The sequence below is a fragment of the Bufo bufo genome, chromosome 1 (assembly GCF_905171765.1).
Source record: "Bufo bufo chromosome 1, aBufBuf1.1, whole genome shotgun sequence".
Classification (NCBI taxonomy): domain Eukaryota; kingdom Metazoa; phylum Chordata; class Amphibia; order Anura; family Bufonidae; genus Bufo; species Bufo bufo.
The window spans coordinates 805,305,387-805,323,363 of record NC_053389.1 but is presented as its reverse complement, the minus strand read 5'-3'; the positions used below and the strand labels follow the sequence as shown (position 1 = coordinate 805,323,363).

At 41.6% G+C, this 17,977-nt stretch overlaps 1 protein-coding gene across 3 annotated transcripts in view; it reads left to right on the top strand.

The window, feature by feature from the left end:
* The first annotated feature begins 580 nt into the window (after nt 1-580).
* The window catches only part of LOC120986526 (calpain-5-like), a 34,802-nt gene continuing 17,405 nt past the window's right edge, over nt 581-17,977 (top strand). Inside the window, exons 1-15 of one of the 3 annotated variants that reach the window (XM_040415154.1) lie at nt 581-790; nt 1,340-1,786; nt 3,084-3,218; nt 4,488-4,702; nt 4,796-4,985; nt 6,060-6,253; nt 6,339-6,416; nt 6,805-7,000; nt 7,150-7,272; nt 7,358-7,554; nt 7,846-7,967; nt 8,037-8,170; nt 9,461-9,833; nt 10,157-10,259; nt 10,622-10,957. In XM_040415154.1, the coding sequence (XP_040271088.1) occupies nt 1,631-1,786; nt 3,084-3,218; nt 4,488-4,702; nt 4,796-4,985; nt 6,060-6,253; nt 6,339-6,416; nt 6,805-7,000; nt 7,150-7,272; nt 7,358-7,554; nt 7,846-7,967; nt 8,037-8,170; nt 9,461-9,631 (1,911 nt within the window). In that variant the 5' untranslated portion in view covers nt 581-790; nt 1,340-1,630 and the 3' untranslated portion in view covers nt 9,632-9,833; nt 10,157-10,259; nt 10,622-10,957. The remainder of the gene's footprint in view (nt 791-1,339; nt 1,787-3,083; nt 3,219-4,487; nt 4,703-4,795; nt 4,986-6,059; nt 6,254-6,338; nt 6,417-6,804; nt 7,001-7,149; nt 7,273-7,357; nt 7,555-7,845; nt 7,968-8,036; nt 8,171-9,460; nt 9,834-10,156; nt 10,260-10,621; nt 10,958-17,977) is intronic. The other 2 variants (XM_040415152.1, XM_040415151.1) reach the window with 2 other exon arrangements.

The window sequence follows — 17,977 nt, the reverse complement described above, 5'->3', positions numbered from 1 at the left end:
ACATAGGAGGACATTTCTTTACACCGGTGATTGAGATGCTGGTCTTAATCCCTGTGCGCTGCCGGTGGATGCGCCAAAGTTATGTTGAGGCGCGGCCTCTGCAAAACTTTGCACTTGCACCCGCTGGCCGTGCAACATGATTTAATCTAGACCAGCTCCCTTTGCTGGCATAGATTAAAGTAATTTTCCACACCAAACCTGACGTGGAAAATTATGAGTTAGACGGGCCTGCCTGCACGCCCAATTCCCCGTCCACGCCACGCCCCCTTTTTTCACCACTTTGCAAAAGTAGCGTGTGCGGGGAATAGCTGTAGATTTTGGCGCAAAACACCTTTGCAGCAAAATCTGTGAAATAAATGCGCCAAAAGTGTTGTAAAAACGATAATAAATGACCCCTATAGTTGTTCAGTATTTTTGCAGAGTTGTAATCTAGAGAAGTACAGTATGCAGTTGGAGCAATGTGTCGCATTTTACTACAGTAAACATATCCAAGACAGGCCTACTCAGTGCAGGTGAATCACAGTTGGGTGTGGTCTGTGCTTGAACCTGCTTCTTCTACCTGACAGCTCCTCTTCTTGTGTCACTTACATTCCTTGCCTTCATGGTAGTTCCTTATATTCCTGATGTTTGTGCCTTCTTCGACACGATCACCAGGATGACCTCCCTTTGTATCTTCACTACTTTGTGCTATCAGATGAAGTTGCAGTAAGTGTCTGCTGCTTTTTGATATTTCACTGTCCACCCTTTGTCATTGGTGTGGTGTCTCCTCTTTCCGTATGCCTTGTCTCAGGTCTGTACCTCTCTCCTCGTTTATACCTGTACATTTGTGTTTCAACCTTTGTCCTGGTATCTAAATCCACCCGTGCTCCAGAAAAACAAATAGAAACGCTGTAAAACTCACCTGGTCGTTGCCTTCACACTGCTTGTCCTTCTCTGAACTACAGGCTTCTCTCTTAGCTTTCGCTGACTACTTGTCTTTTTGTCCAACTTAGGGTTTCTCTCCCTTCATCTTTGGTGGTCTACTCATCTATTCTTCTGTGTATATCTGGGTGGACTACTCTCATTTCTTTTTTTCTGTGTTTGGGTGGAATAGTCATCTTTCTTTGTCTTTTAGAGGGCTACTCTTCTGTTTTTTGGTCTGTCCTTGGGTGGGCTACTTTTCTGTCTTTTGGTGGATTGTTCTTCTGTTTTTCGGTCATTCTTTGGGTGGACTCACATGTCTTCCTGCCTGTCTTTGTGTTAACTACTTATCTACAGTATGTGAGGCTCTGCTTTTCTGTTTGTCTGAGTATATTACTCATCTTTCTGTCTTCTCATCTGTCTTTCGGCCTGATTATAGGTGTTGCAGATATTTAACTAAACGAGCTGAGCAAGTTTTATTTGCCATTACACCCACGGATAACTCCACGATTGGCACAAAGCATCAAGATCTGATACTTTGGATACAAAAATGAAGAAACATTGAACCTCCAGACTGGCATGGTCAAGATAATCTACAATAAATCCATGTGTTGTTGCCATTTTTGCAAAAAGCCAAGGGATTTATCTTAAGGGAAAAAAAGTCATCTCAGGCCAGGAAAGTTCCTGGTAGAACATTTCCATAACTGCATGTTGGTGGATACTCCTCACAATGGTTGTTAATTTCCAAGACCAGCATTATGACCACCTCAAAAAACAATGCCGGCAGCGAGGACGTCCCTTTGAGGACCCCAGTTTCCCAGCAAGTGACCATTCCCTTTACTATAGCAGGAGTCCTCCCAGAGTTGTAGAGTGGAAACGTCCCCAGGTAAGTTTTGCACTGTTTTATAGATACTACTATATAACACAACTCTGAGGGCTGTACTGTATGGGCACTTTTATATGACATATACTGTATATAAGCATCCTTCATGGAAACTATTATATAGCACTACTGTGTTGGCACTACTCTGAGGGTTATTGATACTTCTATATGGTGTGCACTCCTCTATGAATACCAATATATGTCATTTCTCTGAGGGCTTTGCTTTATGGATATGTGTATATGTGTTCTATTGGCCGCTCTTCTATGAATACTTCAGGACCTTACACTATGGAAAAACCTTTATTGATACTACTATATGTCACTACTCTGAGGATTTTCCCTTATGGATAATACTATACTCTATTGCACCACTATGTGAGGATAATCACACCGCTATAGGGCACTTTATGCTATGTGACAATAATATTTGACACAACCTGTCAAATGAATGGCTGACCATATAATCAGGGGAACTAGAAACTTAAAGCGGTGGCCCTGGAAAGAAAACTAAAATTGTCGCCTATGTTTTAAGCAGGTCCAAATTGACAGAAGCCGGGGCAGCACAAATAGGGGGAGCCAACAATACCATATTGTGACACAAAATTCCACAGGGCAGCACAATATACTGCCCCAGCAAAACCAAATACCACAGTGCATTGCAAAATAATGCCAGAGCAGAACCAAATACCTCCCAAGAATCTGCCCCTCTGTGGTGGCCAGTGCCAGATACCACGTTCCTTCCTCCTATTCCAGTTGCCTCAGGATGGTAATACAGTTCAATCCAGAAGTCAGGAGTGAATCCGGCCAAGTACATAAGTGCTTGACGACCCCAGCATTAAACTGTGGGAGCTTTAGACCATTACTATGGGGAGGGCTCAGGTGGCCCCTGGACATTGGCCAGCTGGAAAGTTGCCCTGTAGGTTCAATGTCCAGTCCTACCCTGCATATAATACATAGACAAGAACTCCTATTAGTTAGTGATAAGTTAGTGGAGACCCTCACACTATGACATTCACATGTCCTAACGCAGCTTTTGGAAAAGCCGTCCATGTGAGTTGCCTTTAACAAGCTGTGGTGACACTTTCCAAAATTTGCTATGCATCTCTAGTCCCCTTACTACTGGAATTCTAGTAGTAAAGACAATCTACTGACCCAAAGGCTTGGCAAACATGGTGGCCCTCCAGTCCCCAATTCCACGCCAATAAATTGGCAGAGGGAAGTCAATACATCCAGGAGAACCAGGAAATTTACAGTATCTCCGTGATACATTTATGCCTAATGATTTCTGTCTTTTTTACAGGAGCTTGTTCAGTCACCACGTCTGTTCTCTGATGGCGGCATCAGTCCACGGGATTTGCAGCAGGGCAGTCTGGGTAACTGCTGGTTTGTTGCAGCTGTTTCTTGTCTGGCTGGTGATCCATCAATTTGGAAGAAGGTAAGTCACCTCCATTTCTGAGGTAGACCATCTGGGAGGGACCCCATCGAACCTCCACAAGAACCATATGCCCATATACCTCTGAGGCTGGTGACCACTTGCACTCTATGGACCTGTCACCTGTGCAGTCAGGACAACAAAGACCAGTGGAGAAGTAGGAGCAGCAGTACTTTTTTTTTTTAAACATCAACTTAGATAACCCTAACCTTAATTATTCTAATCTACTATGGAAACTCCTTCATAAAGTTACTAGATGTTGGATATCCACTGTGTGGGAGCTGCAAATGTCTTGAGAAACTGGTTTCCCCTGTTTCTGTTACATCTAGTGACTCAGTAGCTTTGCACTTGTTGGGTGGGATTTTTTCCTAAAAATTGCACCCTGCCTACGTTCCAGGAATGTTGCTCAGGGCTTGATTGCTACATGTCATAGATACAATCCAGAACACCTCTTGTATATAGTGATATAGATCCTGCTGTTATAATCTGGGCATCTTCTGTATATAATTATAAGATATACAATGTGGTGTACATGGGGATATGGACCGTGTGGGTGTACTCTTTTTTTTATTTTATTTTTTCTTCAATCTGAAGCCCCTTTTAAAAAAATGCTTCTATTTTTTTGCAAAGAACATCCCAAACCTGTACCCCTCCCCCTTCAGAACAAAGATGCTCTTGATCTATAGCAGTCCATAAAGTCCACTTCGTCAAAGCGTCTGACAGAAGATCTTGTTCGTTCCACTCTCACCCTCACCACCCCAAGTAGGAATACAGCAAATGTATGGGAAATCCAAGAGAAGCTTAGTATCATTAAGAAGATCAAGGCATAATTGAAGGTGTCCCCTCCAAAAAGGCCCTTCACCTCTACCAGGGTAGACATGGAGGCACCATCCAGTGATCCGAGCTCCAGCCCCAATCATGGTGCAGGAGTTAGTTCCAGCCTCAACTGCAGATCACTCTGGGCCCAAACAATATCTCTGGAGTTCCCTGGAAGCCAAACCAGGGGCATCCATCCAAGCCACCCACATCTTCATAAGTTTAGAGATTGCACCCCTATTCATATCTATCTTTCTTTCAAGGTTAATCCACCAGTTAAGTTTGGCTATATTCTCAGTTATCCTAGGATTACATTTATCTGCTAATTTATCAGGCTTGGTGATTGGTAGTTCCTCGACATATCCCAGCACACATACAAAGGGAGTCAAATCAACTGCAACAGAATACAGAAAGTGGATGATATGAAACCCTTTTTAACCATGTCTTCTACCACAGGTTATACCTTCTCCTGAAGAACAAGACTGGCCTAACTCCGGTGGAAGTTCCCCACATTGTGGAATCTTCAGGTTCCGCTTTTGGCGCTTTGGCCGTTGGGTAGAGGTTGTTATTGATGACCGTCTGCCCACATCTGGAGGGGAGCTGATATTCTGTAGGCCTGGTCAGAAGGGTAATGTGTTCTGGTGTTCGCTACTTGAGAAGGCTTATGCAAAGTAAGTCACACTTTACTCTTGTGGTGTCTGTTTTTTTCTTTCTTGATCAAACCTTTTTCCTCTTCTGCCATGTTATATTGTGCCCTTTTGTAGACTTATTGGGAATTATGAAGCCCTAGATGGAGGCAGCACGGCTGAAGCTCTCATTGACTTTACTGGTGGAGTTTCCGAGACCATCAGTCTTTGTGAAGGGAATTATGGGTCAGATGAGGAAAAAAAGAAGTTATTTAAGTCTTTGATGAAAGCCTACTCTCGGGCATCTCTCATTTGTGCGGCCATTCGGGTAAAGATTGTTTATAAAGTTTTGTCCTTCCACCTGATACTATGATTAATTCAAAACTAGGCCATATTGAGGGGAGATAATGGGTGCTTCCAAGGATTAGACCAGATATGGGTCATGTAGATGGATGAGGAGAGTAGAAGAGATGATCATTAGACTATGTTGTGGTCAGAAATAAATAGCTTGCTATAAGGAATGGTCAAGCGATTCTGGACTATTTAAAAATATTAAACATTCTTCATGATTTGGTGGAGAATGGGGCTACAGAGGTGAGTTGAAGATAATAAAGACTTCCAATAATTGGGTTGAAAATTGAGATGCGTAAGGTATAGTAATGAATCATTAAGCTAAAATCTTTACTCTTTAGACTGTGAGATATAGAGTGGTCTTGAAAATGGGGCCAGGTTAGTGTAGATCAGGGATAAGCAACCTTCGGCACTCCAGCTGTTGTAAAACTACAACTCCCGGCATGCTCTTTCCACTTGTATGGGAGTTTAGAGAGCAGCCAAGCAAGAGTGCATGATGGAAGATGTAGTTTCACAGCACCTGGAGTGCCGGAGGTTGCTGGCCCCTGGTGTAGATGGTAAGACAGAATTGGGTCTAGACATAGATAATAAGCTTTCTTGATCAGAAAGAGATTTGAGTCAGATAAGGAAAAATAATGATGGTTCCTGATAACGAGGTCAGAAAGTTGGTGATTATTAGCACTCCCTATAGCAGAGATATTTAGCACCCTGAGGACACAGCCAGAATCTAGCCATGGAGGCCATGAAAAGTCCTACAAATCAAACCAGAATTAATGGAACATACAATAACAAGGGTTTTCAAAATTTGGTTAAGAATTGGGAGGAGATAATGAGTGTTTCTGTTAATGGGACAGAATTTAGATTGGTAAGAAGAGATAGTGAATCCCAATGATTGGGCCAAATCAGGTCATTTAGGGGACAGTGATGATTCCCAGTTATCTGGGCAAATATTTGAGTGCTTCCAAGTTCCAGAAGCCCTTGAAATTTAGCAAGGAAATTTCACCTGATTATTTCTATGATCAAACAAATTTCGATTTCTCTTTCGATCCAGCCAAGTTCAAGTCAAGCCTTTGAAGAGGTCCTTTCCAGTGGCCTCGTAACAGGCCATGCCTACAGTGTCACCGCCATTAGGAATATCAACCTACACTCCGGACTATTGTCGCTTTTTCGGACACATAAATTGCGACTCATTCGTTTACGAAATCCCTGGGGAAGCGGAGAGTGGAAGGGAGCCTGGAGTGATGAGTAAGGGATGAATGGAGACACAAAGGAAAGATATGGGCTGGAAGTTTAGGCCACTTGATGGGGACACAGATTTGTCTTTTTGTAGGTCGGATGAATGGAAGAAAGTAAGTCGAAGAGAGAGAGAAAAGTTGGGGGTCACTGTTAACGATGATGGAGAATTCTGGTAAGTGTTGACTAAGGATCAAATTGTCCTTGGCAATGTATGCATGTGGCTCTCTTCATTGAAGTCTAATGGTGTCACTGGCTTGGCTGTCTCTCTACCTCCTATAGGGGGCTACCTGTAAACTGAGCAACCACTTTCTATATGGCTGCTATAGACTCAAATGGGGTATAAGTTCAAGAGGTGGGATGGAGGTTACCCCAAATTTTATGTTCAGAGCCCCCACCAACCTAACTCTGGTCTTTGGCATGGACATATAAATAAATGCAACTACCCCATAGTTCAAGCCTTCTGTGGTGGTTCCAGCTCATGGTATGTACCCTTCTGCACATGTGATGATGTCAGAAGAGTGCCATGGCTGTTGGTGCTTACATAGGTCCTACTTTTCTAGGATGAGTTGGGTTGACTTCTGCTCTCACTTCACTGATATCACTCTCTGCCGACGAGTCAACACTCACCTTCTGAGCACTCAGAAGACATGGAAAGAAGAATCAGCCTTTTCAGCTTGGAAGCAGCATTCCGATCCCCTGAGAGACAGGAGTGGCGGCTGTCCAAATAATAAGGCCACCTACTTACACAACCCACAGGTATAAAACATCACAATTAGAGGGGCATTTTGACCTAATCATGCCACGTCCCCGAACATTTCAATGCCTGAAAGCCTGTGGCACAGATAATATAATACACTAGTAATATACAGGAAACAAATGCTCTAACTAAGTCTCTTGTGTTACAGTTCTGCTTTGATGTCACGTTAGACCAGGACAATGTTCTCATCTCTCTGGAGCAGGAAGACCGAAGAACCCAGCGTACAGCAGGGGGCGGCGAGAACCTGCCTATTGGATTCTTTCTTTTTAAGGTGCCAGACAGTAAAAGTAGATATTTTACTTGTACTATATCTTAGTCTTCTGCCCTTTATTATTCATTGCCCTTTCTTCTGTCAGGTGGAGATGAATCGCAAATACCGCCTACATGTCACTCCCCAAAAAATTACTTCTTCAACATACATAAACTCTCGCAGTGTCTTGGTTCACACTGAGCTGCCACAGGGTCGCTATCTCATCCTCCCAACCACTTTTCATCCAGGGATGACTGGGTCCTTCTTCTTGAGGGTGTATACAGACTGTGCAAGCCACCTTAGGTAAACAACTTAGCCCAAGAGATATTCCAGTAGATACCATTGACTAAAGAATCAACATTTTAAACACTAATGGACATAAGGGCTGGTTTTTCCTTTCTTTTAATATACGATTGATTGTAAGAGACAGGGTAGGAAATATACTGCCCTGTCACCAAGGACTGCAAATGGTATGTTTCTTTGGGTCATTTCGGTAACAAAGAACCATAAAAAGGCTCCAATACATTCCATTTACTAGGGTATAAACAAACATGGGCAAATATGTGAAAACTACTGATAAATTTTGGCTCACAGGGAACTCAAGCAAGATGCTCCTCAGCCTTCCTGTATGTCTTTCCTGGTGGGTACTCCACGAGTGGTCACTACTATCACAGTGCATGCAGCATCAGGACTATCAGTGCCAGGGAATAGCAGAGGTACAGTATTACTTCTATAGTAACATTTTACACTCTTCGAAAGATACTGACCAATGTTGTTTCTTGTAGACCCCGCTGTCTATGCTAAGGTTCACTGCGAGGGCAAAAAAGTGACCTCAAGGACAGTCAAGGGACAGAATCCAGAGTTTGACCTGAAAGCGGTATTTTACCGCAAACATGAGAAGCGACCTATAATTGTGCAGGTTGGTTGCTTTCCTACTTTTATATTTTTTACTCACGTCAGGTCCTCTGAAAAGTCCCTTCTGCACCATATCCAGATTGGCGAGCTTTAGGGTGGGGATTCGCCAGTGCAAATGGACCAATGATAGGAGCCTCATTTTAATGGTCCAGATGTCTACAACAGAGTAGAAGGTACCTGTGTGACCATGTACAGTACAGACCAAAAGTTTGGACACACCTTCTCATTCAAAGAGTTTTCTTTATTTTCATGACTATGAAGGCATCAAAACTATGAATTAACACATGTGGAATTATATACATAACAAACAAGTGTGAAACAACTGAAAATATGTCATATTCTAGGTTCTTCGAAGTAGCCACCTTTTGCTTTGATTACTGCTTTGCACACTCTTGGCATTCTCTTGATGAGCTTCAAGAGGTAGTCCCCTCAAATGGTCTTCCAACAGTCTTGAAGGAGTTCCCAGAGATGCTTAGCACTTGTTGGCCCTTTTGCCTTCACTCTGAGGTCCAGCTCACCCCAAACCATCTCGACTGGGTTCAGGTCCGGTGACTGTGGAGGCCAGGTCATCTGGCGCAGCACCCCATCACTCTCCTTCATGGTCAAATAGCCCTTACTTTCAAAGTTTTCCCAATTTTTCAGCTGACTGACTGACCTTCATTTCTTAAAGTAATGATGGCCACTCGTTTTTCTTTACTTAGCTGCTTTTTTCTTGCCATAATACAAATTCTAACAGTCTATTCAGTAGGACTATCAGCTGTGTATCCACCTGACTTCTCCTCAACGCAACTGATGGTCCCAACCCCATTTATAAGGCAAGAAATCCCACTTATTAAACCTGACAGGGCACACCTGTGAAGTGAAAACCATTTCAGGGGACTACCTCTTGAAGCTCATCAAGAGAATGCCAAGAGTGTGCAAAGCAGTAATCAAAGCAAAAGGTGGCTACTTTGAAGAACCTAGAATATGACATATTTTCAGTTGTTTCACACTTGTTTGTTATGTATATAATTCCACATGTGTTAATTCATAGTTTTGATGCCTTCAGTGTGAATCTACAATTTTCATAGTCATGAAAATAAAGAAAACTCTTTGAATGAGAAGGTGTGTCCAAACTTTTGGTCTGTACTGTACATGCCACTCAGGACAGATGATCCTGGGTCTTAAATAGTCTTCATGTTTACCTAAACAGGGATCCTTCCTTTTCTTTGGCCCCATAGCTGCCTCCATGATTTTAAGGTTTAATAGACCAGGAACCTACTGCTAAACTTCAAATTGTACTTTTCTATTTCAGGTTTGGCTGTCTCGCTGGACCAGGGACAATTTACTGGGTAGTGTGTCAATCCCATGCCCTGTTGGAGAATCCAACCAAAGTTCAGTCCTGAGACTACAGAGGAAAGACATGACATCTGCAGGATACATCATGGTGGAGACGTCGAGCAGCTCAGACTTGACTGCACTCTGACTCTTTCATGTCTTGTTCTCGTCTTTTTATCTTACCACCTACTTTTTTGCTCTATCTTTGTCTTCCTCTCCCCCTCTTTCCTGTTCTACAATACTGTCAATCAGCACTTCCTTTCCATTTCTCAGTACCTTTTGTCTACTGCATCTGAAGATGAAGAGACTGTTCCTTATAGTCCTCTACTTCATAGGTGGAGCAGGTTCAGGTAAGAAATTGTCGAATTGTTCTCATGTGTTATTTTGTATTATTTTATACCTCAGTCAGTTCAGTAGACTAGATACCATACCTAGTGATGTCACTCTCATCAAGGCGGCCAAATCTGGAGGTATGTGCAGTCTTTTTTTGGACCCCTATTCTGCTGGGGAATTAGCAGTCGTATACCTAGGGGGTTTATGATTTACCTGGTGTTTGAGGAGTCCAGCCTCGTATGAGGATCACAGGTCTAAAAATGGCCCATAATGGTTGGGTGACCAAGTACAATTTGTGGATTTAGACCCAGGAGCTTTACGTTATACCTCTGAATTGTAGGATGGAACTTGAAGAAAGATGTTTTATGTCTTCATACCTCCCTAAACAAGTCATGGTTCTTGGCCGGGGCAGATGTTCAACTCTGCAGCTTGCTTTATCTGTTGTGAGTTTATTCTCGATTTGCAGCAATGACTTCGGTGTACATTACAGTGCCAGCCACAGTATATCACCCCAATGTAAGCCATGATACCCCCCAAGTCAGCCACAGTTACTACATAGCCAGCTTCATTGATCCTCCACCATTTTAGTCAGCTTGAGCCATAAATATAACCCTAAACCCACATATCCAGCATTATATCCCTAAGTGCCAGCCACAGTTGCTGTATTCCCAGCTAAATTGCTTCTTTATTGTCAACCAGAATAAGCCCTAAGTATAAATATAATAAATATATAACCACCCCGATCATCAGGCCAATGTTACTATGGTAATGGAGTAAATTATATTGTCTTCTATTCTTTGACCAGCACAACAATCATCCCTTCTTGATCTATACTTCACCAAAAGACCACCAGATTCGTACCTAGTATTCTGCACCCCTCACATCCCAGAGGAATGGGTGACCCAACTGCACTGGAAGGAAGAGCATGCCAACGGAACATACAGTGTCATGGCTGTGCTAAACCCACACTGGGGAAATTACACCAAATTTCCTTATCAGGAGGCGGTGAAGTTACATATAAAGGATATCAAAACCTACATGATGGAGATAATAGCCCTGGAGATATATGTCTGCTGTGAAGTTGTCACATTCCCATCTGGGAGTATTCTGGAAAACTGCATAACCATAGAGGAAAACACAGGTAAGATGATAAGGATTGTCTCTCTAAGGTAGTGCATCATCTAGCGATAGTAAACTGATCTCATACCAAGAATATAACTACTATAATACTGCTCCTATGTACAAGAATATAACTACTATAATACTGCTCCTATGTACAAGAATATAACTACTATAATACTGCTCCTATGTACGAGAATATAACTACTATAATACTGCTCCTATGTACAAGAATATAACTGCTATAATACTGCTCCTATGTACAAGAATATAACCACTATAATACTGCTCCTATGTACAAGAAAATAACTACTATAATACTGCTCCTATGTACAAGAATATAACTACTATAATACTGCCTCCTATGTACAAGAATATAACTACTATAATACTGCTCCTATGTACAAGAATATAACTACTATAATACTGCCTCCTATGTACAAGAATATAACTACTATAATGCTGCTCCTGTGTACAAGAATATAACTACTATAATACTGCCTCCTATGTACAAGAATATAACTACTATAATACTGCCTTCTATGTACAAGAATATAACTACTATAATACTGCTCCTATGTACAAGTATATAACTACTATAATACTGCTCCTATGTACAAGAATATAACTACTATAATACTGCCTCCAATGTACAAGAATATAACTACTATAATACTGCTCCTATGTACAAGAATATAACTACTATAATACTGCCCCCTATGTACAAGAATATAACTACTATAATACTACTACTATGTACAAGAATATAACTACTATAATACTGCTCCTATGTACTAGAATATAACGACTATAATACTGCTCCTATGTACAAGAATATAACTACTATAATACTGCCTTCTATGTACAAGAATATAACTACTATAATACTGCCTCCTATGTACAAGAATATAACTACTATAATACTGCCTTCTATGTACAAGAATATAACTACTATAATACTGCTCCTATGTACAAGAATATAACTACTATAATACTGCCTCCTATGTACAAGAATATAACTACTATAATACTGCCTCCTATGTACAAGAATATAACTACTATAATACTGCCTTCTATGTACAAGAATATAACTACTATAATACTGCTCCTATGTACAAGTATATAACTACTATAATACTGCTCCTATGTACAAGAATATAACTACTATAATACTGCCTCCAATGTACAAGAATATAACTACTATAATACTGCTCCTATGTACAAGAATATAACTACTATAATACTGCCCCCAATGTACAAGAATATAACTACTATAATACTACTACTATGTACAAGAATATAACTACTATAATACTGCTCCTATGTACTAGAATATAACGACTATAATACTGCTCCTATGTACAAGAATATAACTACTATAATACTGCCTTCTATGTACAAGAATATAACTACTATAATACTGCCTCCTATGTACAAGAATATAACTACTATAATACTGCCTCCTATGTACAAGAATATAACTACTATAATACTGCTCCTATGTACAAGAATATAACTACTATAATACTGCCTTCTATGTACAAGAATATAACTACTATAATACTGCTCCTATGTACAAGTAAAAAACACAGAAATGAAGTGGCAATTCTGGAGGAGCTGCTCAGCCCCTGACACTGTGGCGTGTCTATTTATTGGGGGAGCAGCCCCACCGCATGTGGACCGCAATAATCGACTAACCCCAGCAAAATATGCATACAATGGAGGATGTCGACGCGGTCCACATGCACCACAAGAAGCAAACTACACAGAATGTAGCAAATAAACATATGAAACACAGAGAGGAAATGCACCAAACAGAAATGCTACTGACTATACTGGGAAGTCATACATGCAGGTATTAAAAGCTGAGACTTTCGCCAATATGTTCCAGTCAGGAAGATATCGGAGCCCATCAATGCACCACGTCACGGTCACTCAGCATGGCAAAGGGTCCTAGCCGCTACTCTAACTATGGTGTGAACATGGTCTGGGGGTGATATAATTCAGCACACAGCCAAGCCTCCACACAAAGGCCCAGCATGAATACTGTGGTAGTACAATGTGAATGAGGCCAGGCCGTGAGCCACACCTATGCCAGACCATGTGATGGAAGTTACCAGGTGCAACAGAGTGTCCAAACACACTCATATTGGCGAAAGTCTCAGCTTTTAATACCTGCATGTATGACTTCCCAGTATAGTCAGTAGCATTTCTGTTTGGTGCATTTCTTCCTATGTACAAGTATATAACTACTATAATACTGCTCCTATGTACAAGAATATAACTACTATAATACTGCCTCCAATGTACAAGAATATAACTACTATAATACTGCTCCTATGTACAAGAATATAACTACTATAATACTGCCCCCTATGTACAAGAATATAACTACTATAATACTAATACTATGTACAAGAATATAACTACTATAATACTGCTCCTATGTACTAGAATATAACGACTATAATACTGCTCCTATGTACAAGAATATAACTACTATAATACTGCCTTCTATGTACAAGAATATAACTACTATAATACTGCCTCCTATGTACAAGAATATAACTACTATAATGCTGCTCCTGTGTACAAGAATATAACTACTATAATACTGCCTCCTATGTACAAGAATATAACTACTATAATACTGCCTCCTATGTACAAGAATATAACTACTATAATACTGCTTCTATGTACAAGACTATAACTACTATAATACTGCCTTCTATGTACAAGAATATAACTACTATAATACTGCTCCTATGTACAAGAATATAACTACTATAATACTGCTCCTATGTACAATAATATAACTACTATAATACTGCCTTCTATGTACAAGAGTATAACTACAATAACACTGCTCCTATGTACAAGAATATAACTACTATAATACTGCTCCTATGTACAAGAATATAACTACTATAATACTGCCTCCTATGTACAAGAATATAACTACTATAATACTGCCTTCTATGTACAAGAATATAACTATTATAATACTGCCTCCTATGTACAAGAATATAACTACTATAATACTGCTTCCTATGTACAAGAATATAACTACTATAATACTGCTCCTATGTACAAGAATATAACTACTATAATACTACTCCTATGTACAAGAATATAACTACTATAATACTGCTCCTATGTACAAGAATATAACTACTATAATACTGCTCCTATGTACAAGAATATAACTACTATAATACTGCCTCCTATGTACAAGAGTATAACTACAATAACACTGCTCCTATGTACAAGAATATAACTACTATAATACTGCTCCTATGTACAAGAATATAACTGCTATAATACTGCTCCTATGTACAAGAATATAACTACTATAATACTGCCTCCTATGTACAAGAATATAACTACTATAATACTGCTCCTATTCACAAGAATATTACTACTATAATACTGCTCCTATGTACAAGAATATAACTACTATAATACTGCTCCTATGTACAAGAATATAACTACTATAATACTGCTCCTGTAACGGTCGCGTACACACACACACAGGGGGGAGGGAAGTGACCACTGCGCTCCACCCTTACCCCTGGCCCTGCCTACTTGCCTCGCGAGTCCTAATGACAGGGGACAACTGGACGGCAATCCCTAACTTGGAGTAAGTGCAGGGATGACAGACAGACAAACAACAAGACGTGAACGGACCGAGTCAATACCAGGAAAGCTGCAAAGTACAAATGGAGCAAGCAGAGAATTGTCAGGAGAAGCCGGGGTCATAAATACCAGGAGAGCAGAGAAGTACAAGAGGAGTCCTAAGAGAGTAGTCAGGTGGGAGCCGAGGTCACAATACCAGGACGGATGCGCAGTACAGGAGGATCAGGCAAAAGGATGGTCAAGGAACAGGATCAGGTAAGTATTCAGCAGTCCAACAAATACCAGGAACCTAGAAATTAACAGGCAACCTGTAGCCAGCAGGCTGCCTGTATTTATAGTGGGGAGTGAGGGTCATGTGACGTGGCCAGCGTCACATGACCGACAGACCAACCAGTCGAGCACCGAGTGATCAGCTCGGCGCTCAAGGCAGACTTAGGAGCAAGGAGCCACCCAGCTAGTAAAGCCGCCCTGGGAATGAGGTCAAACACAGAACCTCATTCCAAAAGCTAAGCAACAGTTCTGCGGGCAATGGGGGACCGAGTGCACCTTCGGAACCCCGTGACAGTACCCCCCCTTTTACGAGGGGCCACCGGACCCAAGACTTCAGGCGATGGCTTTTCAGGGTGTTCTAAATGAAATTTACGAACAAGTCTAGGAGCATGAACCTCCCTGGCAGGTACCCAAGATCTCTCTGAGTGGCACACACCCACGGTTAGAGAAATCTCTGAGGTACATAAGCTCACCGTACCACCAATAAGAGGAGTAGCATCAATAGCCATGACATGGATAGGAGTTGGTAAGGCAAACATAGGAATACCCAATCTAACAGCATACTCAGAGTCAATAAAGCTAGCCGCTGAGCCAGAATCAATAAAGGCCTTACCCGCCCATTTATCTACTCCCAGAGAAATCGTAATGGGTACCGAAAGCTTACATTTAGAAAATTCAGGGTGTACCTGGTCTTTACGTTGCCTTGCCTTAGGAGACTTGACAGAGAGGACCTTCTTAGGACACTGGTTGATCCAATGGTCAGAATCTCCACAGTAAAAGCATTCTCCACGTCTGCGGCGAAGATTCCCTCGGGTCATGCCAACCTGCATGGGTTCCTCGGTGGAGACCTCAGCATTGTCTCTGGGATAGGCCTCTGGCTGGACCACCATCTGGGAAGAGAACTGTTGTTCCTGTCGTCTCTCTCTAACCCGTCGGTCAAGTCGGACAACAAGGGTCATCATCTCCTCTAAGGTCTCTGGAAGTTGATAACTGACCAGAAGATCCTTTAATTTATCAGACAGACCTGACCTGAACTGACTCTTTAGGGCTGGTTCGTTCCATCCTGAGGGGACACACCACCTTCTGAATTGGGTGCAATAATCCTCCGCTGGTAAATTGCCCTGAACCAGTGCCTTTAGAGCCGTCTCGGCTACTAGAGCCCTGTCTGGTTCATCATAGAGGGTACCTAGGGCCTGAAAGAACCCCTCCACAGAATATAAACAACTGGCGCCAGCAGGTAAAGAGAACGCCCAGTCCTGGGGATCACCCTGTAATCGGGAAATGATAATGCCCACGCGTTGACTCTCGGGGCCAGAGGACACGGGGCGCAAACGGAAGTAAAGTTTGCAACTCTCCTTAAAAGAGAGAAACTTCTTCCGGTCTCCAGAAAAGGTTTCTGGGAGCTTAATCTGGGGCTCAAAATGCGGACTGGAGGCCCGAGGAGTGGAAGAGCCTTGCCCTAACTCAAAAGAGCTGAGTTTTTCCCCTAACTCCTGCACCATCTGCGTCAGATTAGAGACATAGTCAGTCAGGGTCACCAGAGGATTCATAATACAGTGGTTATTGGGCCTGTTAATCTGTAACGGTCGCGTACACACACACACAGGGGGGAGGGAAGTGACCACTGCGCTCCACCCTTACCCCTGGCCCTGCCTACTTGCCTCGCGAGTCCTAATGACAGGGGACAACTGGACGGCAATCCCTAACTTGGAGTAAGTGCAGGGATGACAGACAGACAAACAACAGGAAGTGAACGGACCGAGTCAATACCAGGAAAGCTGCAAAGTACAAATGGAGCAAGCAGAGAATTGTCAGGAGAAGCCGGGGTCATAAATACCAGGAGAGCAGAGAAGTACAAGAGGAGTCCTAAGAGAGTAGTCAGGTGGGAGCCGAGGTCACAATACCAGGACGGATGCGCAGTACAGGAGGATCAGGCAAAAGGATGGTCAAGGAACAGGATCAGGTAAGTATTCAGCAGTCCAACAAATACCAGGAACCTAGAAATTAACAGGCAACCTGTAGCCAGCAGGCTGCCTGTATTTATAGTGGGGAGTGAGGGTCATGTGACGTGGCCAGCGTCACATGACCGACAGACCAACCAGTCGAGCACCGAGTGATCAGCTCGGCGCTCAAGGCAGACTTAGGAGCAAGAAGCCACCCAGCTAGTAAAGCCGCCCTGGGAATGAGGTCAAACACAGAACCTCATTCCAAAAGCTAAGCAACAGTTCTGCGGGCAATGGGGGACCGAGTGCACCTTCGGAACCCCGTGACAGCTCCTATGTACAAGAATATAACTACTATAATACTGCCTCCTATGTACAAGAATATAACTACTATAATACTGCACCTATGTATAAGAATATAACTACTATAATACTGCTCCTATGTACAAGAATATAACTGCTATAATACTGCTCCTATGTACAAGAATATAACTACTATAATACTGCCTCCTATGTACAAGAATATAACTACTATAATACTGCTCCTATTCACAAGAATATTACTACTATAATACTGCTCCTATGTACAAGAATATTACTACTATAATACTGCTCCTATGTACAAGAATATAACTACTATAATACTGCTCCTATGTACAAGAATATAACTACTATAATACTGCCTCCTATGTACAAGAATATAACTACTATAATACTGCTCCTATGTACAAGAATATACTACTATAATACTGCTCCTATGTACAAGAATATAACTACTATAATACTGCTCTTATGTACAAGAATATTACTACTATAATACTGCCTCCTATGTACAAGAATATAACTACTATAATACTGCTCCTATGTACAAGAATATAACTACTATAATACTGCCTCCTATGTACAAGAATATAACTACTATGATACTGCTCCTATGTACAAGAATATAACTACTATAATACTGCTCCTATGTACAAGAATATAACTACTATAATACTGCCTATGTACAAGAATATAACTACTATAATACTGCCTATGTACAAGAATATAACTACTATAATACTGCTCCTATGTACAAGAATATAACTACTATAATACTGCCTCCTATGTACAAGAATATAACTACTATAATACTGCCTCCTATGTACAAGAATATAACTACTATAATACTGCCTTCTATATACAAGAATATA